The sequence below is a fragment of the Acomys russatus genome, chromosome 3 (genome assembly GCF_903995435.1).
Source record: "Acomys russatus chromosome 3, mAcoRus1.1, whole genome shotgun sequence".
Lineage (NCBI taxonomy): Eukaryota > Metazoa > Chordata > Mammalia > Rodentia > Muridae > Acomys > Acomys russatus.
This window is the reverse complement of record NC_067139.1, coordinates 59,228,061-59,245,378: the sequence shown is the minus strand read 5'-3', so window position 1 is coordinate 59,245,378 and position 17,318 is coordinate 59,228,061. Positions and strand designations below refer to the sequence as shown.

Below are 17,318 nucleotides of genomic sequence, written 5' to 3'. Positions count from 1 at the left end.
TGTCTTGAAAAAACAACAACAAAAAAGAACAGAAACGGGACCCAATCCTGATCTAATTCCAAATCCTACACTACATCCTCTGGTTTTGATTAAATCAATAAGGCAAATTTCCAGGGGGGTGGGGGGACCTGTTTGTTGCCTATGCTTAGAATGGCTGAGAGACATTATACACTGTCTTGCACCCCAAATAACCAACAGTCTCCAGCATGGTGCTCATTTCACGTGTGTATCACAGGACACTTAAATATGACTACTCAGTTGGGAGTCATTTTGCTAATAAGATGAACACTTGCCAGCCCTTCTGACAGGCATCTCTGAGGCAAGAGTTATGCAAAGGCGGCCTTGGGAAACACCTCCACCACCAGCCTCCTTGCAGGGAGAGATTCAGCCAGAGAAAACCATTTTAATTCTCAGCTGACATAGTTGGGTTACAAGAACATTCTAAAGAACTGAAGAAAAGTGTAAAGAAAGCCTTAATAGACTTTTTAAAAATATTAAGTAGTTGACGAAAGTTCAAAAAGAAACTATAGGGCAAAAGATGAGGAATAAAAACACTGGGAGCAGGAGGTCAGAACCCCAGCCAGAACCCCCTCCTGGCTATTGGAGAGAAACAAACTAAACAGTACCTAACTCAGACACTCTCCCCATCCTACGGCTAGAATTATTCCCCCAAACCCACTGAGAAGCCAGCCTGGAGACAGCTGTCTTTAGGCAGGTATTGTCATTTCACTATAGCCCTCTTGACATGTGTCATTTGCTAAAGGACAACTCACGTTAGCCACAGGAGGTTGAGGGTCTGACTCCAGTCCCGCTGGGCACTCCCACTCAGACAGGCTCTTCGGAAGGCTTCCCTGGCCAGGAAGATGGTAGTTGAGTAAAGCAGTGTTAGTCTGCAAAGCAAATGCAGAAATTGGTAAGGCCTCCAGGCTTGTTTTTAATTTTTGTTGAAAGAACTTTTGAGATTCTCCTAGCAACAGGAGTAAGAAAAGTTATTAGTCATAAGTCACTTGTGGTAAGCATGGTGGCACAGACATGTGATTCCAACTATTTGGGAGGCTGAGGCAGGAAGACCACAAGATCAAGGGCTACTGGGCTATAGATAAGTTCAAGGTTAGCCTGAGCAACTTAGTGAGACCTTATCTCAAAATAAAATGTAAAAAGGATATAGCTCAGTGGTATAGCATTTGCCTAGCATCTCCAGCCCTGCAGAAAAAAGCAAGACAAACATCAAAACTTCTGGTCTCTTACAAGACTCCCCCACCAATCTGACCCACATGGCAAACAGTTAGGAACCAAACAAGGCACACTTGACTGTGTATGTGCCTTGCTACAGCTCAGGTAGCAAGTGCTGCGGTGACCAGAGAGCCTGCAGCCTCATGGCTATGGGCAGAGGTGTACTCCTGACTGCAAGGAGAGAAAGACAAGCTATCACCTCACACAGTAAGGGGACCTCCTGGTGACACTGGCACCTCTGTGAGAGAAGCCGAGGTTCTATCACATGGTGGTGCTACCAAAAGGGTGTCAGGACAAACAGCAAAGCAGACTGCCACTACAGAGGCTGCTGCAAACCCTACTCAGGAAGATTGTCCTGAGTACTGTGCAGGTGGTGAGCACCTGGGTCAGTCTTCCTGCACCTACAGAAAGCAACTGAGGTCTGCCTGCCTCTCTCTACAGCCGGAGGCCTGATGAGGCTGCCCAAGGTGCACCTGCTCCCCAGTAACCCCTCCAACACTGCAGGTGAGGAGGAGACAAAGCCTGCCTTACACTGCGGCGAAGAGCAGGTAAAGGCTGTCAAGGCAGGAACTTAGCCATCTGGGGGAGAATGCGTAGGGAGAAAAATCTGATCCCTCTTTCTTCCTGCTTTTTAAATAGTACACCTCAACAACTCCTCTCTGCCTCACCAGCCTGTGAGCCCTACCTAGTACAAAGCTTCAGCTGGCTGCTTTGCCAATGACAAGTTTGAGAACTGCATTGGGCTCTTTGAAAACACCATGAACATTTGGCTGGTAAATGCCAGGCATGAGACTCTGTCTAGAACATACTGTCTTTGTTTATCAGGCTATGAAGACACACCTGAGACGCTGAGCTATTCTAAAGACATCACTTCATACACTTGTGTATGTGTCCTTTGTGAAGACAAAATAAGTGTGGGTGTCCTAGAACAGAGAAGAAACAAGCTGAGTCTGACAAGACAAATCCAGTTTACTTTCCACAGAACCAATCACACGGATTCAAGCGTGATCCCAGTCACCATCTCAAGTACAAAATCACCGAGGAAGAACTGAAGGCGGCTGGCTGAGGCTGCCCTGCAATTCTGAGGCACATCCTCAAGAACTGCAGAACTCCTGCTTCCTGTGTTGTGTCAGCAGGGCAAGAACACAGGATTACACCTGAGACACAATTCGCAATGATTTACTCCCACTCTTCTCCTGGGTTCTAAGAGCAGAAAAACCGGAACAGCTAGGGAGAAATGTGCATTTGGAAGCTGCTAATGGAAAACACCACATGGGTCCATTAACCACAGCAGTGCCCCGCTCATCCCTCGCCCCCACCCACCCCCCAGCCCCACCCCCGCACATCCCCGCCCCACTCGTCCCCCACCCCTGCACTCCTCAGCTCACCATGTAATGACTCAGCTACTGGGAAAGGCATAAGATCCTAAAATCATATGGGGGCACATGGGTACAATCTGACAAAGTCTGTGACTTGTGAGTTGATGTGAGTTGTGGACAGTGCCAGAGTCTGTTCCTCTTACCTGACGTTCACTATGCCCACAGTCTCCTTTGACAGGAAACGAAGAATAAATGCGTTCAAGACAAAGGTGATTATTCGAAACAGTACCTATAAGAAAATACATGTGAATTCTGTGTGGAGCGCTGACTTTCTTGCAATAAGGACCATGCAGCTGTTTCTCCCGAAGTGATGGGACGACACGAGCAGCTTTGCTAGAGTGCTCACCTCACTTTATTTGCTTTCTGTGAACTCTAATTCTGTAGTCTCTCACCATCCTGAGCAGTGTGCCAAGAACCCAGGAAGGCATTTGGTATTTACCGCTGAGATGAGAGAAGCCTCAGCAAATTGACTCTTTAGGCTCAAAATGGTTCACATTGTCCAGGGCCCTAGCTAAAACTTTCTGCAGACATATCCAACCTGTGGGCCACTGGAGTCCCAAGACCGCTATGGATGCAATCCAACACTTTTTTGGATGACACTGTCAAAATATTGGACAATCCCAAAATCTTATTAAGAAACTGCACACACTGAGCAAGAGTATAGCAGGCTGACTAGGAATCAGGGATCTAAGTTCTTGCTTCTCTGCCTGGCAATATTTAGGGATTCCAATGACATTTAATCCCCTTGAAGTCCCCTTGTATTAGATAATGTAAAACAGGAGTGGGAGAAGAGTCCAGCTATTGTCATTTAACGGGGACACATCCTAAGACTTTCAAGCCTGTCCATTAAAGAGAACCCTCTAAACAAACAGTCCTTCCCATGAGACCTAGAACAGGAACTCACAACTCAATGGGGCTCCCAAATGGAGACGCTGAACAGGATGCAAGTTTCACTCCTGTTCTCCCCTCATCCCAGCCACAAATGACAAGTAAAGTCTGTGTTAAGCACACTGGGGTTACCCACATACACAGCTGTCATTCTGGAAGATTCAGGCAGTGTAGAGTAGAGGACTCCCATGGTCTGAAACTCTCTGCGCCACTTTCACTATTCCTAGAGTATCCCAGAGTGCCAAGATTATCACCATGTTTCTGGAGTCAGAGATGATTTTTTTTCTATCTGATGAAAGCTCTGTAGCCTCTTAGAATCACACAGGCTCATACACACACTCCAAAGCCCGCTTCCGTGTTGGTGGCTGGGAGCCACTTCATAGTCTTATTAGAGACTCAGCTGAATCTCAACCCGTCACTCAGCTCTTCAATGCATCCATCATCTTCTAATTTTTACAGGCCTCAATCTTCTCTGTCAAATGAAGCTAAATATCTCATAAGGTTGATTACAAGGCTAAAATAAGGTTATAGAAGTGGCTTTTAATCCCGGCACTTGGAAAAAAAATCCCGGCACTTGGGAGGCAGAGGCAGGCGGATCTCTGTGAGTTCAAGGCCAGCCTGGTCTACACAGCAAGTCCAGGACAGCCAAGGCTACACAGAGAAGCTCTATCTCAAAAAACAAAAACAAAAACAAAAAATTATAGAAATGAAAACATTTTTGATGTATAAGTTAAAAGGCTAGCTCAGAAAAATTACATAATAAAATGTAGCTGCAAAGCAACCTTAAGTATCAACACTATAAGCTAAGAAAGCATATAAAATTGAACTAAAACATTCAAGGACTCTACATTTTATGATGATTTTTTAAAATCCATATACATACAACTGTAAAACCCATTATTTGTACAGTAATATATACTGATTACAAACTGCACACTTAGCCAGGTGATGGTGGTCACACCTATAGTCTCAGCACTTTGGGAGGCAGAGACAGGCGGATCTCTAACTTTAAGGCCAGCATGGTCTACAGAGCAAGTTCCAGGATAGCCAAGGCTATACAAAGAAACTCTGCCTCGGGGAAAAACAAAAACAAGACAAAACAAAACAAAAATCCAAATTGTACATTTAAGCCAGGCGTGGTGGTGCACGCTTACAATCCCAGCACTTGAGGAGGCAGAGGCAGTTGAATCTCTTGTGAGTCCGAGGCCAGCTTGGTCTACAAAGGGAGTCCAGGGCAGCCAGGGCTACACAGAGAAACGCCTTGTCTCAAAAACCAAATTGTACATTTAAGAAGTTATTATTGTCAGCCGGGCGGTGGTGGTGCACACCTTTAATCCCAGCACTCAGGAGGCAGAGGCAGGTGGATCACTCTGAGTTCAAGACCAGCCTGGTCTACAAAGTGAATCTAGGACAGCCAAGGCTACACGGAGAAACCCTGTCTTGAAAAAAAAAGTTATTATTGTCTAAGACACTCATGGTCTTAGGTCATATCAGTGTCTTCTAATAAGGCTTGAGCTAATAAAGTCCAGGTTCCTAGGGCTACTTAGTGTTTTAAGTCTACCTGGTGGCCCTTTCAGCAACACAGCCTCCATTTACTTTCATAAACAAGTTTACAGTAGTTGGGCAGTGTGACGCAGGCCTGTAATCCCAGCACTCTGAGAGTCAGAGGCAGGCGGATCTCTGTGAGTTGGAGGCCAGCCTGGTCTACAAAGTGAGTCAAGGACAGCCAAGATTATACAGAGAAACCCTGTCTCAAAAAACAAAAGCAAACAAACAAACAACAACGACAAAAATAAAACCCTTTACATTTATAAAAGCTTTTACATCTGTTAACTATTTGGGCCATAAAAACAACCAAGCAGGCTAGTCATTTTGGCACAAACCTTCCAATCCAGCATCCACAAGGCAGAAGCAGGCAAACCTCTTCGAATCAGAGACCAGCCTGATGTGCCTACAGAAGTCTAGCCTAGCCAGGGCTACACAGTGTGACCCTGTCGCTGAGACTACAGCCCAGTGAGTGATAAGGCCCTTGCTTAGGACATGTGTGGGTGCTCTAGGTTCACCTTCCAACACCAAATGACAACAGGTAGATGCCCTGAAAATTAAACTCAGAATGAAACAAACAGCAAACAAGTGGCCGAGCTTAACTTTACCCTGAGGATACCTGAGCCCACCCCAGCGTGTCTTCTGCTGTAACCTGTCTCTGTCTTCCGAAGCTAATCTAGGTAGTAAGATATTACCATGTGCACCACACTGAACTCACGTATACTGTGAAACAGGAAAACAGAGAGCTAGACAAATGGAGTTACATGGAGCGGCCAGCATTCATGAAGCACACACTGAGTGCAAGGTACTTTTCTGTATCCTTTATGTCGCTTACCTTATTTTATCCCTACACTGCCCTTTACAAACTCTATGACACTAATAAAAGTAGATAACACATACGAAGCACCTTACTATGTGCCAGGGCGTAAGAGAGATTGTTTCATCTAATCTTCCTAACGACCCTGTGAGGCTGCATTACTGTCCTATTCAGGATGAGAAAGCTGCTGGGACGGTGGTGCATGCCTGTTACCCTAGCACTTTGTGAACTGAAGCAAGCATATCAAGGGTTCAAGGTCAGCCTGGACTACTTGCAATATCTTTTCTCAAAAAAACTCAAACACCAGGAGTGGTGGTGTATGCCTATAAACCCAGCGCTGGGAGGCAGAGACAGAGACAGGGCAGGGCTCTGAGTTCAAGGCCAGTCTGGTCTACACAGTAAATTATGGGACAGCCAGGGAGACAGAGAGAGATCCTGAAGAAAGAAAGAAAGAAAGAAAGAAAGAAAGAAAGAAAGAAAGAGGGAGGGAAAGAAAGAACAAGCAAGCTGGGTGCACTGGTGTACGATTGTAATTCCAACACTCAGGGAGGCAGAGGCAAGCGGATCTCTGAGTTCAAGGCCACCCTGGTCTAGGACAGCCAAGGCTACAGATAAACCCTGTTTCAAAAAACCAAAAGAAGAGGAGGAGGAGGAGGAGGAAGAAAAAAGAAAGAAAAGTATAAACTGATGTTCAGAAAAGTCAGGTGACTTTATTTTATCTTAACCTTTTTTGAGGCAGTCTCACTATGTAGCCCTAGCTGGACTGGAGCTCAGTTGGCCTTGAACTCACAGAGAACCATTTGCCTCGACTTCCTGAGTGTTAGGATTAAAGGCTGTGCCACTACGCCTAGTAATTCTTTTTTTTTTTTTTTTAAGACATGGTTTCACCGTGTAGCCTTGGCTGTCCTGGACTCACTATGTAGACCAGGCTGGCCTCGAACTCACAGCGATCCACCTGCCTCTGCCTCCCGAGTGCTGGGATTAAAGGCCTGTGCCACCACCGCCAGGCTGTAATTCTTATCTTAAAAGTTGTCGTCACACTTGAGTCTAACTCAGCCTGGGTCTCTCTCCTAACCTCTCTGTGCCTTTTTAGGATAATGGTGAAGGTTCACTCTGCACTTGTGTGAAGTCGGGTTGATAAGCTGGAAAAAAAGGCATCGAGAAAAATGAGGAACTTGACTTAGAAGTGACTTCTAGGGGATGAGAGAATCTTTAGATACTATGTGGATGAACTGGCAAGTGTCGTATCTGGCAGGGAAAAGAGCCAAAAACGCTTTGTCCAAGGACACACAGCAGATGCAGTTTAGTAGGTGCACACTGGGATACAGATACTGTGACAGATGCGCTGATTCAAGTGATTCCAAGCAATCCCTACAAATTGCTTTCTGAAGTATGTACTATTACCCTCATTCTGTCAACAAGTAGCCAGAGGCTCCGGGCCAGAAGTGACCTGTCTGGGTCACACAGCAAGTAATGCCTGAACTCGGATCCCTGTTCTTAGCTATACGGTATGGTCTCTCTAAACTCAATGCGAATCAGAGTCAAAGAAAGGTGTTTTGAGGACCAAGAGTGAAACACACAAGAAACGAACCCCTTAAAATATCAGATTCTTGAGCACTAAGTAGCCTCTGCCTCTACCACTTGATTAAGTTGCCTCCTACTGCTACACAGAAGTACAATGTTCAGAAAGAAAATGGCATGTTTGTAGTCATTCAGCCAAGACTCGGACCGCAGTCTCCCAACTCCTAGACCCGGCATCCCTCCCTGCCGCCGTAGTCTCCTGTGGAACCCCCTGTAGTGCCGGGGACCAAGGGCAGCCTCCCCAAGAGGCTTGGCCGCGGCATCACGAGCTGGAGGGGGCGCAGCAGAGTACCTGCAGCAGGAGACCCGATGAGGCCAGACGGGCTGCTTGGCCCAGCACCTCCTGGTTGCCCATAGCCTCAGTGCCACGGCTCAGAGGAGGAAAGGGGCCGGCGTCTGCTTCGTCGCGGAAAAGTGACGTCACGGCCAGGCTCGTTCCTGATTGGGGACTTTGGAGGCGGGGGCGGAGCACCAGAAGCTGTTCAAACAGCTTGATAGTGTGTGTCTTAGGTTCTTCGTTTTAGGCTATGTCTTAGTTTCTTCTTGCTTTTGTTTTGTTTTCGTTTGGTTTTCTTTCCTTTTCCTTTCCTTTCCTTTTGTTGTTGTTTTTGAGAGTGTGTTTAACGCTGGACCCTATTGTCTATGTTGGCCTAGAACTCGTAGCCTCTGCAACGCTGGAATTACTGGGGCGCACCCCCAGGCCCAAGTGTTGTCTTTTGGTTTTTTTGTTTTTGTTTGTTTGTTTTGAGACAAGGTCTCATTATGTATCCCTGGTTATCTTGGAACTCGATGTGTATGTAGATCAGGCTCACTTCGAACTCAGCATCTGCCTGCCTCTGACTCCCAAGTGCAGGGATTCCAGCTGTTATTTTGAAATAAGGTCTTGCTGTGTAGCCAAGGCTGGCCTGGAATTCACTTAGGGAGTCTAGGATGGCCCTGAATTCCTGATCCTCCTGTCTCCAGCTCCTAAGTGATGAGATTACAGGAATCAAGGTGGCATCTTCTTTGTTGTTGTGCTTTGCTTTTTTAATTAAGTACTTATTTTTGTAGAGCGTGGGTGTATGCATATCAGAGAGCAACCCTCAGGAGTCCATTCTCTCTTTCCACCTTCACATGGGTTCTGGAATCAAACAAGGATTGGCTGGTTGACAGAGCAAGCGCTTAACCTGGGCCAATTTGCAAGTGCATTTATGATCATCCCTGCCCCACCTCCCAGGACTGGGGATTGAACCTGGAGCTTCATGCACTCAGGCAAATGCTATACCACAGACAACCTTCTTCTTGCTTTTTTTTTTTTTAAATGAAACTTGTTTCCTTTTATGAATGTATCTCTCTTGCAAATAAATCAAATACTGCGGTCAGTATTAGACGATGGGGTCAGAGTCTGGGGGGTGTAGGAGTTGATAAGAGTGCCTCCTAACACTCATGAAGCCCTAGGTCCAGTCCCAGCACCACCTACGCCTACTTTAGTGGTGTATGCCTGAAATCCAACACTCAGGGTTGAAGGCTGAAGGGTCAGAAGTTCATGATGTTCCTTAGCTGCATAATGAGTTTGTAGCCAGCCTAGGATACAGAAGACCCTGTCTCAAAACAAACAGTGGTGTCAGGAAAAAGTGCTCAGCCGAAGACTCATTAGTCAAATTCTTGCCATTGGCTATGACACAAATACATTCCCAGCACCCTGCCCCCAATTGGGCTGGACAGGACTTACTCCTATTTTACCAAGGAAGAATTGAGGACCACAAGTTCACTACAGCATTTTCGTACATGTAGCTTTGTAGAGAGCTTCCCAAAGCTCTGGTGCTTGGGCTGGGTTGTCAGAGAGGGGAAAAATAAGCCCTGGAGGTGTTAAGTGCTTGTTCAAATCTGCACAGCATAGGCCAGGGCAGAATGGATCAAAGAACAGACTAGAAGTACTTTATACATTTTTTTTTAAGTCCCTAACATACACGATCATCTTTTTCTAAGCTTTTAAGCCTTCCTTGATCTCAACTAACTTCTTGTCATCTTTCACATCCTCACTGTCTCTATCAGTATATTTTAGACCCTCACAATTTGGATCCCTTGATCCCAGCACTCAGGAAGCAGCTGTATCTCTGTGAGTTCAAGGCTAGCTTGATCTATGTAGAGTACATCCCAGAGCAGTCAGGATAACATAGTGAAGCTCTGCCTCAAAATAAACAAACAAATAAAAACCTGGGTCCTGTGCAAGGCGTGGCGGCACATGCCTTTAATCCCAGCACTCGGGAGGCAGAGACAGGTGGATCGCTGTGAGTTCAAGGCCAGCCTGGTCTACACAGGGAGTCTAGGACAGCCAAGGCTACACAGAGAAACCCTGTCTCGAATAAGCAAAAAACAAAAACCAAAAAACCTGGGTCCCTTACTGGTCCTCAAAGAATTCCTGTCAGGTTTTTTGTTTGTTTGTTTGTCTGTTTGTTTCTGTCACCTTCTCTCCCCAAATCTCTTCCCTGACAGTACCCTTTGCCTTCCCAGGGCCCACATCCTGGCCCCTGCCTAGTCACACTCTGTACTTGTTATGAACTAAATGTCTGTGTCTTCTCAAAATTCATATAGTAACAGTCCTGAATGTGGTGACATACATGCACACTTAGGAGAGTACTCGGGAAGTTATTAGGCCATGAAGACGAAGCCTTTGTGGTGGTGCCACTGCCCATATAAGGAAGGCATCTGAAGGCTGGTTATGGTGGATCAGTGGCCATATGAAAAAGATATTTGAGGGCTGGTCATACAGATCAGAGATGCAGTGCTTGCCTACCATGTGCAAACATGTGGTTCTGACCCTTAGTATCGAAGAAGAAGAAGAAGAAGAAGAAGAAGAAGAAGAAGAAGAAGAAGAAGAAGAAGAAGAAGAAGAAGGAGGGGAAGAAGAAGAAGAAGAAGAAGAGAAGAAGAAGAAAGAAGAAGAAAGAAGAAGAAGAAGAAGAGAAGAAAAGAAGAAGAGAAGAAAGAAGAAGAAGAAGAAAGAAGAAGAAGAAGAAGAAGAAGAAGAAGAAGAAGAAGAAGAAGAAGATTTAAGAGAGATGAGGGGCTGGGCTTGGTGGCGCATGCCTTTAATCTCAGTACTCGGGAGGCAGAGGCAGGCAGACTGCTGTGAATTCGAGGCTCTGTTGTATGCTGAGACTCAGAATGTTAGGGTTTGACCACTAGACAGATTTACCCTTGAATCCTCATTCTGCCACTCACTGGGTGGCCCCATAATATGCTGATTGTTTACTTATTTGGTTGGTTGGTTTTGTTTTAACCCAACACAATATTTTTATTATTTGGGAATTTCACATAATGCACCCTGATCTCACTTCTTAGTCCTCCTAGGTCCACTCTCCTACCCCTGTGAACTCTCCCACCAAAAAAGAAGAAAAAGAAAAGCAAGTCTAATTTGTGTTGCCCATATACTCACTGGAGCATGGTCAGCACTGATTGTTTTAAATAGAGATATTAGGATTGGCTTTATAGCTCAGCAGTACGGTGACTGCCTAGCTTGTGTGAAGGCTTGGGTTTAAGACCCAGTGTCTATGATACTCATCTGGGTATGGATGTAGATATAAATACAGATGTTGTCTGTCCTGTTAAGGTGGGTGTAAGGATTTTAGCAGATAAGTTTGGCCAAGAACAAAATTCTACTGAGAGACAAATTTTTTAAAAAAAAATCATAGAACCCCAAATAGGAAATCGATCGTGAAAGAATAAAAAAGACTCCTTGAGAATTCGAGACTATAAATGGTGGTCACTAAAGGAGCTGTCGTCCTCACGTTTCCTCCCTGCCGCTTGCTTCTGTGCCAAGTGACCTCCCTGCCAGGGAAAGCTGATCTGAGACTCCTGTTTCATTACTGAACTAGTGGGAGGTGCCAGGGCTGGGGCTGAGCCAGTTAGACTTCCAGGGCAATAGGGCAGGATGGGAGGGAAGCTGCCAGTGGGTAGATGGCAGAGTAAAAGCAAGGTGAGGCCTGGATCTCCACTGAGTGGGAAGCATGTTCCCACATAATAGCCACTAGGTGGCATGGTCTGCTGGGCAAGGGCTCTCCCAGATCAAGGCTTCCCGCTGCCCAGAAAACCTTCAGCAAGGCCCCTCCTTGAACTAGAACGTCAACAGTGCGCTGGGTACTTTGCTGATTCTTCTAGCACCCCACCAAGATGGTTGTCCCCTCTGTTTTACAGAACAAGAAACAGACTTGGCAAAGTTAAGAGACTTGATTGAGGGGTAGTGATTGGAAATGCCAGAACATGGACTGAACCCTCAGTTCTGAACGCTAGGCTCCACCTCAGCAGTTACAATTCAGGAAGGGTTTGGGAATCTCCATTGGTTTTGTGGTATTTGTCTGCTTGGTTTTTGCCTTTGGTTTGTGTAGCCTGAAACTTACTATATAGCCCTAATTGGTTGATTATGATGTCCTGGACAAAGTCCTGCCTGAGGGCAGATCTTTGGGCACCTTGAGAGATCTGTCTGCTTCAGTAAGCTGAAGCATCTGTCTGCCCAAGTCAATAAAGCAAGCCCTCAGATCTGTCCTGGGCTTGTTCCACCCTCCAATAAGTCATGCTTTCAGGGCTAGTGGTTAGGACATAGGGGCCTGGAGACAGTGTGTAAATGAGAGCCTTGTGGAATATCCGTGGATAGAAGTATGTACACAGCATGCCCTCCACCCCAGGTCTTTCTATGGAGTGGTGTGAGAAGCTTGGTTGGGCAGCCACCAGACCCTGGGGTTAGCCTGGCTTCTTTCAGCATTAATCGGTGCAGAGTACCCACAAGATCAATATGGCTCATTCCAGATCCAGCACTCTGAGGTGGACACTGAAGGGGCCCAAGACAGAATGACGCACCATGACTGCCCTCTCGGGGCTCAGGGTCTCTCTTGGGAAGAACCCAGGGTGAGAGCAGGCAGACTGAGGTGCTGGGGGGGAAAAAGTGCAAAGGGAACACAGGGCTTGGGGAGGGTGCAGAGATCTTTCTGGCTGAAGCATCAAAGAAGATTCCCTTTAGGGGATGTTTTTGAAGTAAAGAGGAACTGATCAAACAGAGAGTGATGTAGGGCAGAGAAAACACTGAAGCCCAGAGGAGGGAACTTGCCGATCCTGGGGGTGGACACAGGCGTTGGCTGTAGCCACTCTTGGTGCAGAATTCTTGTACCCTCTAGCCTGTGACCAGTGTTGAGCTGGCAGTCCTGAGAACAGCAAGTCCATGAGGGTGAACACAAGCGTGTGAATGAATATAAATGAAGGGCATGGTGGTTCCTGTTTGTAACCACAGCGGTCAGGAGGATAAGGCAGGACGATTCACTCTTAAGTTTGAAGCAGCCTGAGCTGTAGAGTGAGACCCTGCCTCAAAAAACAAAGCCAGGGCTGGAGAGACATGTCTGCGGTTAAGATCACTCACTGCTCTTCCAAATGTCCTGAGTTCAATTCCCAGCAACCACAGAGCAGCTCACAAGCGTCTGATGCTGTCTTCTGGTGTGCAGACCTATGTGCAGACAAAGCACTCATATACATTAAAAAAACATAAATAAATCTTGAGCTGGGCATGGTGTTACATGCCTTAATCCCAGCACTCTGGAGGCAGAGGTAGTCAGATCTCTGAGTTCAAGGCCAGCCTGGTCTACAGAGTGAGTTCCAGGACAACCAGAACAGCCAGGGCTAGAAAAAAGAATAATTAAAAAAAAAAAAAAACTACCACAAACAAACCCTGTCTTAGAGGGGGGTGGGGGGAGGGGGGAACAGTCAGAGGTGTTTATAAATGGTGTCAAGGTCAGTGTGAATTTGCTTGACCTGCCTGCAAGAATTTGCTTTGAGACAATATGTATAGATACATATGTGACAGGTGTGAATAGGCATGCTTGTGAACTTATGTCTGCGGATGTGAAAGCCTGAGTGCAAGCAAGGTCACGGTCATGCAGTATGAAGAAGTACGCAGATGAGCTTGGGCATATGGCCTTTGAGGACACGGAGGTGGTGCAAGCCTGCAAACGCATGAAGTGGTGGTATACATCTGCGGTCTCTGCATGTAGGAACCTGAGACAGGATCTTCAGGAGTTCAAGGCCAGCCTGAGCTATACATATCAAGATCTTGTTTCCAAAAAGAAAAAGTATACGAAGCGTGTCCTCATCTAGGTATCTGCTTTGACTCCTCTCATTCTGGATCTTCCTTCACGCCCTAGATTCTGCATTTTACTTCACCAAGTCCTGCCATCAGTCTTAGAAGGCGGGCTAATGACAAAATATAATTAGTCCCATTTTACAAGTGAAGGAGCGGAGGCTCTAAGGGGTGGCAGAGCTGGGATTAAATCCTAGTTGCAGAGCGTCTGAGCGTCCCTTTATCCTAGCCTTCAAGCCGCTCCGAGGGAATTCAAAATGTCCCTGGTGAGGAAATGTCCCTGGCCCACTCACTGTTGGCCTGGACCTGACACAGGGATTCTTATGGGCTGGGTGGGTGGGAGGGAGCTGTCCCTGGGGCTTGGCTCTTGATCCTAAGGCTAAACACTAAAAAGATCACATGAGGCTGCCCTTGTGTATCCATAACCCCAAAGAATTTGGGTCAGAGCCAGTTGAGGGTTTAGGCCACCCCTCCTCGAAGCATGTGTTAAGTTTCCTGTCCCTTAAAGCCACAGTCTGGCTGAAAAGTAGCCACGTGCTTCCAGGCCAGCTGCTCAAAAGTTACTCACTCATAGGTGCCCACTACTCCTGGTTTATACCTCCTCGCTGAGCCCTGGAAATAAGCCAGAGATGGGAACCAGGCCCCTCCCCTCCCCCTCCTCCACCCCTTCCCCACCTTCCCCCCACACTCCCTCCCACCCCACCCTGACACCCTGTAGCAGCAATTTGCATTCTAGTCTTTCTGCTCTCATTGTGGGTGTGAATCGCCATGTAAAAAGAAGGCCAGAAGGCCACCAAGTCACATAGAACCATTTTTGTGAATTTAGTAGATGGACTGATTCAAGCTCAAAGGCTCCTTGGGCAAGTCTTTGTCAGTGTTTCATGGTTTATAAAGCAGAAGTGATAGTAATGTGGGAAGTGATGCCATGAGGGGTATGCTAAGGAATAAAGCGCTGCATATGAATACATCTACACCACTAGGCACATAGAATAAGCGTGTTCCACAAATACAAGAGATTGTCATCATTTCGTCATATTTACATCAACAGAGCTGACATTATTTCCTCCCTTGGATGTTGAAACACATTTAATATTTTTGAACCTCTGGGTTCCATTCCCTCAAGATTGCTTTTTTGTTTTTGTTTTGTTTGTTTGTTTGTTTGTTGTTTGTTTTCTTCTTTGGTACAGGATCTCAGTATGTAGCCCTGGATAGAGTGAAACAAACTATGTGGATCAGGCTGTCCTCAAACTCAGAGATTCGCCTGCCTCTGCCTCCTGAGTGCTGGGATTAAAGGCGTGCGCCACCACCATCTGGCTAACCAGCCTTTCTTTTCCTCCTTCCCTCCCTCCTTCCCTTTGCCCTTTCCTTCTCTTCCTGTCTCTTCTTTCTCAAGCTCATTTTGCAGGCATATAGTTTTTGAATGGCTGTTCCACATTCATGGTTGATGGACTTGTGAGTTGTTCCCACATTTTTACTGTTATGAATAATGTTGTGTTATGAATTTCTGTGTACAGGTTTTGATGTGGACATCTGTGTTCAGTTCTCTAGAAGTGGGATAGCTAGGTCTTATGGTGACTCATGTTACTACTGAGGAGCTGCCAAGTTGTTTTCCACAGTGGCTGTGCAATTGAAATTGCTATTCACAAAAAAAAAAAAAAAAGAAGAAGAAGAAGAAATTGCTATTCACAACGCATAAGGTCTCCAGTCTCTCCGCAGCCTTCCTATTACTCACCCCTTCTTTGTGTTTGTGTGTTTGTGTGTGTGTGTTTGTGAATGCACATGTAAGTGTTTGAGTGCATGTGGTAGGTATTTTTATTCCTCCATTGCTCTCCACCTTATGTACTGAGGCAGTGGTGTCTCTGGATGAGCCCAGAGGCCTCTTGCTCCATTTCCGATAGTCTGAGCAGGCAGCTTACTGTGGTGCTGGGTAACGGCAGGCCACCACACCCACCTAGCTTTTTTGTGGTTTTTAGGGATCCAAATTCTTGAGTGTGAGTGGCAAATGATTTCCCTGCTGAGTTATCTCTCCAGTCTCCTACTTTCCATCTTTTGGCCACAGACATCCTAGTGGGTGTGAAATGGTATTTTATTATGGTTTTGATTTGCATTTCTCTAGTGACTAGTGAGGTTTGGGCACCTTCTTATGTTCTTATGGTCATTTGACTATCTTGTTTGGATACATGTACATTTAAATTTTTAGTACCCATTTAAATTCTTCTGGTTTTCGCCAACACTTACTAAGTGGCTGATTATGTTGCAACCTGCCGGGGAATGGGAAGGGAGACACAAAGCCAGGACCCTGCTTACTGCGTGAGGGCTTGCCCTACTCCGCTTTCCTGGGCTGCTGTACGGGGAGAGACAGTACGCCTAAAAGGAAAGACGTGCAGGGAGCTCGGGTTTCAGAGGCTCTGTCTGTACAATCAATCCACCGTCCCTGAGGTCCGCCTCACCACACCCGACCCTGCTTCGATCAAAACCTGGCCTTCAGAAGCTGATCGGGTACAGCAGCTACCCATGGAAGCAACAGGGCAGGCATCCTCCATGCATACATCCTTGAGACAGCTTAATTCCACCACCACCAACCAGTCAGTCACACAACCCTTAGCCATCTCCCCGCGTCGATGCAAGGGGAGGACTAGAGATCGTGGGGTGTTGGAGAATGGAATGGCAGAAGGACCCCATCCTGCCCTGGCTGGCGAGTACCTACGCATGCCCCTTGGTCACGCTGAGCCTCGCTTGGGTTTCTAATCTGTGAAACTGCAGAATAATGGTATAACCAGCCCATTCATTACGAAGCTGAAAGGAGAAGGGGTTACATGCACAGGTCCTCAGGTATGTTAGAGCAAAGGAAATGATCATGAAATACAACTCTTATTTTTAACCATCTAAAACTTTAGAGAGACCAGAAGATCTACAATGCCTTATTTAAAAACAAAACAACAACAAAACCCAAACAAATGAACAAACAAACAAAAAACAAGGTGCTAAGTGGGCAGGAGCGACCCCAGGTCGGATGGAAGGAAGGGGGGGGGCTGGGGGGAGTGCAATACTTCCTTCAGCTATAGCTGCTTCTGTGAGGATGAAGTAAAGTGTTTTACACACACACACACACACACACACACACACACACACACACACACACACACGTGCCGTGCCGCCAGACCACCGGAGGGAACTTTCCTGCCTCCATCGTAGACCTTAGGCCTCCCAGCCCACAACATGGCAACTAGGACTCTCTCACTGAACTGCCAAGCTCATGGCCAAGGGGAAATATGTTTCCAGATAGGGTGAAAAATAGATCCCTCTCCAAATATGCTCATCATAGCTAAGAAAAATAAATAGAACCAAGAGGGAAAAGAGAGCAGGGGCAAGCTGCCCATGGGAGGGGCTTGGGCTAATGCAGTAGAAGAGGATGTGCATGTGCAAATGTGTCTGTGAGTGTTCCAGTGTATAATTGTGTGTGTGTGTGCATATGACCAAATGAGTTTATGTGTTTCTAGATGCCTGAGCATATGCAATAATAAATGCATGTATCAATGTATATGTTCATGTGTAAAAGGTGTGTGTCCTGTATGCATAGTAGTGTGTGTGTGTGTGTGTGTGTCCCAAGTCATATGCTATGGCTGCCCCAAGGGAAGGGAAAATTCTCTGGGCTTAGTCACTGATGGCCCAGACACAGACATTCTGAGAAAATATTTCAAAATAAATACACTTGTATTTGTCATGGCAACTTCTGCCTCACAGTAGCCAACAAGGCTTCCTAGAGTTACAG

The 17,318-nt window shown here is 46.3% G+C and overlaps 1 protein-coding gene across 2 annotated transcripts in view; it reads right to left on the bottom strand.

Moving 5' to 3' along the window:
- Window positions 1-7,856, bottom strand: part of Rft1 (RFT1 homolog) — a 37,411-nt gene extending 29,555 nt beyond the window's left edge. For both annotated transcript variants that reach the window (XM_051140912.1, XM_051140923.1), the window contains exons 1-3: window positions 7,736-7,856; window positions 2,756-2,841; window positions 774-890 (exon numbers count right to left, since the gene is read on the bottom strand). In XM_051140912.1, the coding sequence (XP_050996869.1) occupies window positions 774-890; window positions 2,756-2,841; window positions 7,736-7,798 (266 nt within the window). In that variant the 5' untranslated portion in view covers window positions 7,799-7,856. The remainder of the gene's footprint in view (window positions 1-773; window positions 891-2,755; window positions 2,842-7,735) is intronic.
- Window positions 7,857-17,318: the final 9,462 nt, after the last annotated feature.